The 11,703-nt window shown below is 27.3% G+C and overlaps 1 protein-coding gene across 1 annotated transcript; it reads left to right on the top strand.

The window, feature by feature from the left end:
- Positions 1-6,101: 6,101 nt before the first annotated feature.
- On the top strand, positions 6,102-8,916 carry LOC111682006 (CCAAT/enhancer-binding protein). The gene has a single exon (XM_023443918.2). It carries the CDS (start codon positions 6,676-6,678, stop codon positions 8,023-8,025), a length of 1,350 nt encoding a protein of 449 aa, XP_023299686.2. The 5' UTR covers positions 6,102-6,675; the 3' UTR covers positions 8,026-8,916.
- The last annotated feature ends 2,787 nt before the right edge of the window (positions 8,917-11,703 follow it).

Genomic DNA, 11,703 nt, shown 5'->3' on the forward strand with positions numbered 1-11,703 from the left:
CAACATACTAGAATATATATTAGACTATAAACAAGACTAGTTAGTTAGTTAGTTAATTAGTTAGTTAGTTAGTTAATTAGTTAGTTAATTAGTTAGTTAATTAGTTAGTTAGTTAGTTTGAAAGGAAGATGTATGTACAAACTATATATTTTAGACTATCCTATAGACTAGCCCGTAGTACTGACTATGAACTAAGCTATAGTCCATACTATTGACTAAACTATATACCTGCCTAAGGACTACACTATAATCCAAACCATAGACTAGGCTTTATATACTATTATGTAGTCCTGACTATAGACTAGATTATAGATTTTATTGAGTATGATGAATATAACAATCGAAAATCAGCAAAATGTAAATATAAATAAAAATCTCTTTAAAAAGCATTTAAAACGAAACTAAAACTTTTCAATTTTATCATAAAATTCCATTGATCACAATAACAAATGATTTGCTATCATTTAACGTTCCAACATTGACATATAAACAAAAAAAAAAAAAACGAAAAACTCTTAAAAAATTTCTAATCAAAACTGACCTATAAAAAATGATTTAAAATATACACTAAAAATAAACACACACACACGCATTTAAACCAACACAATAATGACGTTATCGTTATTTAAAATCAAGCAATAATAAAACGATCTAACCCAACGGAATAGTAAGTCAAGTCAGTCAGTCAGTAACTATAAAAAAACTCTACTTCAAACTTAAACTAAATTTCAGCAGATACATTTCCCTTTGGAGTGTTTGTGTTAGAGCTACTGCGTGTATATATGTATATGTGCATTTACCTGAAAATCGAGAGTAAAAGTGATCGAACACAACAACAACAATTAAATAAACGTACAAACATATAAAAAGTTGTAAAAAACTTTTGCTTTCATTCGGCTCTGACACAAATACCCACTAAAAAAAACAAAAACAAAACAAGAAGAAAACGAACAACGTTGAAGACAACGACGAAAAAAAGAGTTGTAGCGAAGAATGCTTTATTTTAAGAAGTGAGAGTTAAGTTAACTCACTACAACATATACTACTAAGTAATTTTAAATAAAATATACCAGAAGGTATTACAACAACAACATGTAATAGTTAAGTTAAACAACGAGTCCAAATGCACATTACGACTATTATTACAGCATAAAATAAATAATAGCTTTCGCTTAAGAAGAATTTGTGGAAAAACTCAATAGAGAACTAGAGAAGGAAGCTAAGAAGAGAAAGAGAGCTAGAATATGATATATACATACATATGTAATGAGCGGAGTATAGAAATGTAATAAAAAATAAATTTATCCACAGGTTGTTGTTAAACAGTGTTGACAACTGAACATTTTCGAAAAATAAATAAGATTTGTAATTAATTTTTTTGATAGTATTATAACCCTCTTTTAGAATAAACTATAGACTACAGACTAGAGACCAGACTATAGACTAGGCTATAGACTAGACTATAAAATAGACTAGACTATAGACCAGACTATAGACTAGACTTTAGACTAGACTATAGACTAGACAATAGACTAGACTATAGACTAGACTATAGACTAGACTATAGACTAGACTATAGACTAGACTATAGACTAGACTATAGACTAGACTATAGACTAGACTGTAGACTAGTCTATAGTTGAGTATGATGGATATAAACTAGACTATAGACTAGACTATAGACTAGACTAGACTATAGACTATATTATAAACTAGACTATAGACTAGACTATAGACTAGACTATAGACTAGACTATAGACTAGATTATAGACTAGACTATAGACTAGACTATAGACTAGACTATAGACTAGACTATAGACTAGACTATAGACTAGACTATAGACTAGACTATAGACTAGACTATAGACTAGACTATAGACTAGACTATAGACTAGACTATAGACTAGACTATAGACTAGACTATAGACTAGACTATAGACTAGACTATAGACTAGACTATAGACTAGACTATAGACTAGACTATAGACTAGACTATAGACTAGACTATAGACTAGACTATAGACTAGACTATAGACTAGACTATAGACTAGACTATAGACTAGACTATAGACTAGACTATAGACTAGACTATAGAAGACTATAGACTATACTATAGACTAGACTATAGACTAGACTATAGACTAGACTATAGACTAGACTATAGACTAGACTATAGACTAGACTATAGACTAGACTATATACTAGACTATAGACTAGACTATAGACTAGACTATAGACTAGACTATAGACTAGACTAGACTATAGACTAGAGACTATAGACTAGACTAGACTATAGACTTGACTATAGACTAGACTATAGATTAGACTATAGACTAGACTATAGACTAGACTATAGACTAGACTATGGACTAGACTATAGACTAGACTATAGACTAGACTATAGACTAGACTATAGAATAGACTATAGACTAGACTATAGAATAGACTATAGACTAGACTATAGACTAGACTATAGACTAGACTATAGACTAGACTATAGACTAGACTATAGACTAGACTATAGACTAGACTATAGACTAGACTATAGACTAGACTATAGACTAGACTATAGACTAGACTATAGACTAGACTATAGACTAGACTATAGACTAGACTATAGACTAGACTATAGACTAGACTATAGACTACACTATATAATAGACTATAGACTAGACAATAGATTAGACTATAAACGAGACTATAGACTAGACTATAGACTAGACTATAGACTAGACTATAGACTAGACTATAGACTAGACTATAGACTAGACTATAGACTAGACTATTCTTATGTTAGTTAGTTATTTAGTTAGTTAGTTATTTAGTTAGTTAGTTAGTTAGTTAGTTAGTTAGTTAGTTAGTTAGTTAATTAATTAGTTAGTTAGTTAGTTAGTTAGTTAGTTAGTTAGTTAGTTAGTTAGTTAGTTAGTTAGTAAGTTAGTAAGTTAGCAAGTTAGTAAGTTAGTAAGTTAGTAAGTTAGTGAGTTAGTAAGTTAGTAAGTTAGTAAGTTAGTAAGTTAGTAAGTTAGTAAGTTAGTAAGTTAGTAAGTTAGTAAGTTAGTAAGTTAGTAAGTTATTAAGTTAGTAAGTTAGTAAGTTAGTAAGTTAGTAAGTTAGTAAGTTAGTAAGTTAGTAAGTTAGTAAGTTAGTAAGTTAGTAAGTTAGTAAGTTAGTAAGTTAGTAAGTTAGTAAGTTAGTAAGTTAGTAAGTTAGTAAGTTAGTAAGTTAGTAAGTTAGTAAGTTAGTAAGTTAGTAAGTTAGTAAGTTAGTAAGTTAGTAAGTTAGTAAGTTAGTAAGTTAGTTAGTTATTTCGTTACTTAGTGTGAACTAAACCCGCTATTGTTGCTATCACTGTTTCTTTAAATAATGTTTCTTTTAGTAATGTCTCTGGGGAGTACAAGACTTGTGAGATTCAGTAGAAAAAAAGCGCCAAAAATAAACAGACTGCAAAAGGAAAAAGAAAATACAAGAAAATAAAATATAAAAAATATCAAAACTGGTTTAAAAAAACATAAAAAACTAAATCCAGAATACAGGCAATAAAAAATTACTTTGATATTATTTTTGTAAATTTGTTTTTGTTTTGCCTTAACATAACGGTAAAAAAGTAGCAAGCAAACAGCTGATTTTACAAGTATTTGCTATACAAGTGTTAGTGTTACATTAACAAAAAGCTCTCTGAGAGAGCTTAAGCAAAACAAAAAAATAGAAAGAGTGCAGCAAGCACATGAAAAAGTAACAGTACTAACAAGAAGAGGAAAACACAACAAAAACGATCTTCGCGTCATTACATTAACGTTGTCTACGTCATTTTTATTTCTTTTAGGTTTTTTTTTGTTGGTCTTTTTCTTAGTGTGTTTTTTTTGTTGTTTTTGATATTTCGGTTGTGTTTTTTTTTTGTTTTTTGGGGACGCCTTCAAAGTTTTATTTTACACTTTAGCCAGAGCAGCCAACAAAAAAGAAGGCATAATTCATTCATACATTGATAGTCCAACATTGCGGTACAACATTACGGTTAACGAAAACATTTGCTGTAATTTAAACTTACAACAACAAAAGAAATAAAAATACTGAAATTAAAGTACTTTAGAAAAGGTACTACTAACTACTACTTCTTTTACTAACTCTAATACCACTACTCGTATTTTTACAACGCTCGCGTTCCAGCTTTGAGTACATACGTCGCGTCTTACGTAGAGTAGTTAATAGTTATGGGCCAAAGCTAAACGGATGCGGACGCGCACTTCTTGTAAAAAAAGCAAATATTTTTGATTAAAGCAAAAGAAAAAAAAAAAAAAAAAAAACAAAATCATAAAGAAGAAGAAAATTTATACGAAAAGCAACTAAAAAGACGAAAATAATATAAAATCTGTTGCATCACTTGTGAAACACTTCAGTCGTATTAAGACGTTTAAACAAAAAACAAAAATTAAATTAAAATAAATAAAAAAATATAAAGAAAATTAAATAAAATACAATTTGTTTTTATTTATTAAAAAAAATTAAAATAAATAATAAAATTTGATTTATTTAAAAAAAAATTAATTTTGCTGTAATTAAGTAACGGGAAACGGAAGTTTTTGTTGAAGCGGATATAAGGAGATTTTTTTTAAACAAGTGTGTGTTTTTTAACAAAATTTTTATAAAAAAAATAAATAAAAATTTCAAAATTATTATTTAAAAAATATTGTTTTAAAATTTAATAAAAACTGTAAACTTAATAAAAAAATTATAATTAATAATTTTAAAAAATTAAAAAAAACTATTATTTAAAAAAATACAAAAATTTTGAAATTTTCTACAAAAATATTGATTTGCATTTTGTGAAAAACTTAAAAATTTTATAAAAACTATTATTTTTGAAAAAAAAGTTTAAAAAATATTTTTTTATTAAAAAATTTGGAAAAATTATAAAGTTTTATTAAAAAATAAAAAACTTTTAAAATTTTTATTAACTTAAAAAAACTAGAAAAACTCAGCAAAATCTATAAAAAAAATAGTGAAAGTTTTATAAACAAAATAAAAGAATTAAAAAAAGGAATATTAAAATATTTTGAATAAAAATTTTAAACAATTTTACAAAAATTTTACTTTTTAATAATAAAGAATTATAAAAAAATATATTGAAAATTATTAAAAAACAATTTGTGAAAAGAAAATTAAAAATTTCAAACCGGGACAAAAAAACTATAATTTTTTTATTTAAAAGTGTTTAAAAATAAAACAAACTATAAAAATATTGAAAAATTTTAATAAAAAGCTTTAAAATTCAAACAACTTTGATTAAAATTAAAAAAAATCAATACCACAACATTTTGATTAAAAAGTGAACTTTGGAAAGTTTAAATTCAACACAATTTCAATATTTTATAATAAAAGTTTTAATAAAATTATAATTTAAAACAAAAATTTTTAAAATATTCTAAAAATTATTGAAAAACTTTAAACAAATTCAATATTTTAACAAAACTTCCTTAAAAATGGAAATCTAAACAAAATTTAAACCAAAAATTTGAAGAAAAACTTTTGAAAAACAAAAATTTACAATATTTTTACAAAAAATTGTAATTTAAACAAAACTCAAAACAGAAACTTAAAGAAAAATACTTTAAAAACAAAAAAACTTTAAAAAGTTTCAATATTTTTAAGAAAAATTCTTTAAAAACTCTTTAGTAAACGAAATGCAAACAAAAACTTTATAAAATTAATAAAAAACTTCAATATTTTTAAGATAAAAACTTTAAAATCTTTTAATTAAACAAAATTTTAAGAAAAACTTAATATAATTAATAAAAATCAATAAAAAACTCAAAATTTTAAGAAATATTTCACACAAAAAGTGTTTTTATTCGAAAAAGTTTAACACCTATAAAATCTATTTAAAATTGTTAATTTTTGTATTAATTAATAATTTTAAATAAATTTTATTATAAATATTAATAATTTTCTATAAAATTTTAGCATTTTTCTCTAAAAAAAAGAACCTTAACAAAAAAAATTATCAAAAAAAAAAACTTTACAAAAGACTTTTTTTTAATAACCACCACCAACAGCTGATTAAGCAAAAACAAACAACAAGTGTTTATAAACAAAACAAGAAGTGTCAAAATATCTAAAGTTAAAACAACAAAACAATAACAAGGATTTTTAAAGAAAATAAAAGCAACAATAACATTACAAAAAAGTCAACAAAAACTTTAAACAACAACAACAACAACTACAACAATTACGGCTAAAAAGAAACCCTCAACAAAAAGCAAAATTTCAAAACAACAATCACAACAGGATACTCTCTCTGCTCAAGAAGAAAGCAGAGAAAAACAAAACCAAAACAAAAGTTTGTTTACATCTTTTTTTTTTGCCGCAAGAAAACAATAACAAAATAATAAACAACAAAATTAAGTAATTCAGCAATAAGAAGAAGTTAAAATTCTAAGCAAAATTATATTCCAAATGATCTCTTTATGATCCTTTTGTATAATATAGACTATAAATATTTCTCTTTTATTTAAAATGGTTTAAGAAAGAAACCATTTTGGCAAAGAAAATATTAAAATAAAAACAAAATAAAAGAAAATCTTAAAATTTTTCTTCTGACCAGTTTGGAAACTTCAAACATTACAACAACAAACAAAAACACCGTCAAAATTTTGCCTTCATTTTCACAATTAAAAATGCTCAACATGGAATCACCACAAATGTACGATACCGTACAAACTCTAACACAATTGGATTTGAAGAAACAGCCGCCGCCTCAACAGGCCATTATTGGTCAGATAACCTTAACGGCCATGTCCTCGCAACAGCAGCAGCAGCAACAACAACAGCAACAGAATACACAACAACAGCAACAGAATACACAACAACAGCAGCAGCAACAAAATGACAATAACAATAATAATACGCAACAACAGCAACAGGTTAATGGTGTAGTTGGTGTGGGTGGTGTTGGTGCCGGTTTGGTGGTTAAACAACATGCCATGCATCAAATGCATCAGGCGGCGGCTATGAATAATAACAACAATAACAATTCCGTTTTGAATGCAAATGTTAATAATGTCAACTTGTTGCAGAAACAAATCATGCAACAGTATACACAAAACGATTTAGATGAATTAACCGCCCAAGAGATCTCATTAGACTTGCAACATTTAATCGATGATAGTTTTCGTGATCAGGAAACATTGGGTATATTCAGTGATATGGTTACCAGTCCGGGTGTATTGTCAGCTACTCTACCGCCCAATGGTATGGTTACGGCAGCCGCCAAAGTCTTACAACAACATCAACTACAGCAGCAAACGTTGCGCACACAACAGCATCAATATGGACGTAATCCTTTGGCCTATATGCCTCAGGCGGTACACTCGAATGCCTCCTATAGCAATAATTCCAGTGATGAAAACTCTTCGGTGGGTTCGGATACCTCTACCATTAAAGAAGAACCCATAGATCCCGAATACCGGCGTCATTTGCAAGAGACCAATGCCGCCAACAATGCTGCAGCTGCCGCCTTTATAACCAACGGTTCTGCCAATGGTCTCTACAATCCCTATCAGAATGCCAACGGTAATGGTAATTCCAATAATTCTTCCTCACAAAACTCCAACAATTTCAATACTCTTACCTCGGCCAATGTTTTGGCTCATCATTCTGCCGTTAATTTGCCTCATCTAGCCGCTGGTGCCCATCTGCTTAAGCATCACAACAAACAGGTGCATCAACAGCGCAAACAATCACTCAAACATGTGGACAAAGGCACCGAGGAGTATCGTCGTCGTCGTGAGCGCAACAATATAGCCGTGCGTAAATCCCGGGAGAAAGCCAAGGTACGTTCACGTGAAGTAGAGGAACGTGTTAAAAGTTTGCTCAAGGAAAAAGATGCTCTTCTGCGACAACTGCAAGAAATGACCAATGAACTGCAGCTGCATAAACAAATCTACATGCAACTGATCAATCACAATAATCCCGAAGTGAGTCGGGTCTGTCGAAGTTTTCTCAATACCAACGATCATGGTTTGTAAGTTTTCATTTTCCGGCGATCATGTTGTATCAGGATGAGACTGTATATTTTTATATTATTATTATTTTTGTTTCTTCTTTTTCATCTTCTTTTTGTTTATTGTAATATTATTCTTATAGTTTCTATCTTCTTTTTTGTTTGTTTCTTTGTTTATTTTTTCTATCGCTATAGTTTAAATTATAAAGGGAACTGTCCTTAATCTCGTTGCAATAATTATTATTAATTTTATAATAAATAATTAAATAAATTAGTTTAAGTTTTAAACAAAAAAAGCGGGCGGGTTTTTATTATAAAAAAATAAGTTCATTCATTCATTTTAATTGTTCATTTTGGATTTTTACAAATTTAACAAAATTATCTTTACAGTTTTTGTAAAAAAGCTGGGGCATTCCTAAAGCCTTTAACAATATTTCTCAATAAATTGAGCTTTTTACTAGAGATACACATATTTTTTTAAGCTTAAAAGCGAGAGAGAATAAGAGAACTTTTTTCTTGAAACTTTAAAGTTTTCGAAAGTTTGTTTAAAAAGTAAAACAGTTGAGTTTTTCAAAGCATTAATCTTCAGAGAGAGAGAGAGAGAGAGAGAGCATTAAGTTATAACTGAAAAGAGAGAAAGAAGTTTAAAATCCCTGAAATTTCAAAGTTTTAAGCTTTTTAAAGCTTTTAAAAGAAAGAAAAAGGTTAAATTTTAAAGACATAATTAAAGGATTTAAGCTTTTTAAAGCATAAAGGTTTAGCTTAAAAGAAAGAAAATATAAGAGTGAAAAAGATAATGATTCTGCTTAATAATTAAAGCCTTTTAAGCTTTCAAAAGCATAGAAGAAAGATCAAGTTTACGAGCATGTTTCCTATTATATTCTGCTAATAAAAGTAACTTGATTTTTAAAGAAAGCTTAACAAATTATTATTCATAACTTAAGTTAAAATAAAGCTTAAAGCTGCCAAAAGAGTGTAACCGAATATTTCAGCAAAATAAAGCTTTAGACTTTTAGTTTTCTTATAGTCTTTGGTGAATTCAAAGTGAAACTTTTGATCTTAACATTCAAAAGTTTAAAACAAACCAAGAGAAAGATACCGCTAAGTAAAAGCTTAATAATCTATTATAATAACTCAATTAATATCAAACTTTTAAAAGCTTAAATGAAATAGAGACATCAAGAGATCTTTGCCTGTTATATAATGATGGTCATGATAACAATAAAGCTTAAAGTTATCACAACAGTTTAACAGAATTGTCAGCAAAATAAAGCTTTAGACTTCACATCATAACTTTTGATAAAAATTTCAAAAGTTCACCATAAACCAAGAGAAAGTGAACGCTAAGCGATAGCTTAATAAACTTTTATAATAACTTAAATAATAAGCTTTGAAAAGCTTAAATGAAAAAAGCGAGATCAAGAGCTTTTTCTCTGTTATACAATAGTAATAAAAGAGACTTGAACTTTTATCAAATGCAAGGCAAATGCTTTAAGTTAAGCTTAAGATTAAAGCTTTAAGATGCTAAAAAGTTTAATAAACATCTTAGCAAAACCAAGCTTTAAGTTTTCTCTTGCAGCTTTCTAAACAAAATACAATTCAACAAACATCTTCCCAAAACCAAGCTTTCAGTTTGAACTTTCCCTTGCAGCTTTCTAAACAAAATAGAATTCAAAACAAATTTAGTAAATTATTCTAGTTTTTAATGAAAGATAAAGCTTAAAGCTGTGAAAAAGTTTAATATAAAATCTCTCTAAAATAAAGCTTTAAGCTTTGTTGTTTGCAAATTAAAAGCAAACTTTTAAATCATCTTGTAGGTTTGTTTTTTTAAGTTCTTAAGTTCACAACTAAAAAGAGAAAATCAAACCACAAAGAAAGCTTATTTTTTACTCTCTGAGTCCATGTCTGGTTTAAATTTATATGACACTTTTTATAACCTCACTTTTTTTCTTTAAACAATATCCGTTATTGTACTTAAATCCCAAAAAAAATCATTTGTACATTTTTTCTTAATTAAAAAAAATAGTTTTTAAGTTTTAAATAAATTTAAAAATATTTTTATATTGTATTTAATATTTATAACAACAAAAACAATTAATTTTATATTATATAAATTATATAGAAAATTATTAATAATGTAAGATAAGCCAAAGAAAAAAAAACAACAACAACAAAAATTTATTTACAAGAAAAACTTATAAATATTTATACAAAAAAAAAATATCTAATAAAAAAATAAAACAAAAAATTTTTTTAGCAAATTACTTATAAAATAATTAAAGTTACAAAAACTTTTTTAAAAAAACAAATTCTAAATTCATCAATTAAATTTAATAAAAAAACATATATTTTTGAGTTAATTAGTAAATTAAAACTGAAAACTTTTTATGCAAATTATACATATTTATTTAAAATACAATTTTAAAGAAATTTTTGCAATATAATTAAATTTTAAAAAATACAATTCTATAACAAAATAACTATTATACAAATATTTTTGTAATAAAATACACCAATAAATGCTTAAAAATGGAGGGAAAAAATATTAAAGTTTTTGAAAGTTTATTTTTTTTAATTTTTTGTTAAAGCAGTTTTTCATAATTTTAATCAAAAATTTTTTTTAAATTTTAGTTTAGGTTTGATTAGCTTAAAAATAACGATAATTGCTAGCGATCCCTAACATAAGAAAACATCATTTCGTTGTGTGCTTAAATCTGACTTTAATATTAGGGTCTCAAACATCCATCAGATCTTGATTGGTTATCATCCTTCATTTTACGCTCATTACTTATTAAACATTTGTTCGGTTCTATCGTCCAGACTATAGACTGTCCAGAGTATAGACTATTCTATAGAGTAGACTATAGAACGTTCTATAGTCTAGACTATAGACCATTCTATAGTGCAGACTATAGACTATTCTATAGTGTAGACTATATACTATTCTATATTGTAGACTATAGTCTGTTCTATAGTCCAGACTATAGACTGTTCTATAGTCCAGACTATAGACTGTTCTATAGTCCAGACTATAGACTGTTCTATAGTCCAGACTATAGACTGTTCTATAGTCCAGACTATAGATTGTTCTATAGTCCAGACTATAGACTGTTCTAAAGTCCAGACTATAGACTGTTCTATAGTCCAGACTATAGACTGTTCTATAGTCCAGACTATAGACTGTTCTATAGTCCAGACTATAGACTGTTCTATAGTCCAGACTAAAGACTGTTCTATAGTCCAGACTATAGACTGTTCTATAGTCCAGACTATAGACTGTTCTATAGACCAGACTATAGACTCTGCTATAGACCAGATTATAGACTGTTCTATAGTGTAGACTATAGACTGTTCAATAGTCTTGATTATAGTCTATTCTATAGTCTAGACTGCAGACTTTTCTATGGTCCACACTACAGACTGTTCTATTGACCAGACTGTAGTCTGTTCTATAGACCAGACTATAGACTGTATAATAGTCTAGATTATAGATTGTCCTATAGTGTAGACTATAGACTGTTCTATAGTGTATACTATAGACTGTTCTATAGTGTAGACTGTAAACTGTTCCATAGTCTAGACTATAGACTGTTCCATAGTCTAGACTATAGACTGTTCTATAGTCTAGACTATAGACTGTTCTATAGTCTAGACTATAGACTGTTCTATAGTCTAGACTATAGACTGTTCTATAGTCTAGACT

This window comes from Lucilia cuprina, chromosome 6 (assembly GCF_022045245.1).
Source record: "Lucilia cuprina isolate Lc7/37 chromosome 6, ASM2204524v1, whole genome shotgun sequence".
Lineage (NCBI taxonomy): Eukaryota > Metazoa > Arthropoda > Insecta > Diptera > Calliphoridae > Lucilia > Lucilia cuprina.

Coding starts and splice junctions, on each gene's coding strand:
- LOC111682006 (XM_023443918.2), top strand. CDS start 6,676: ATGCTCAACATGGAATCACCACAAATGTACGATACCGTACAAACTCTA.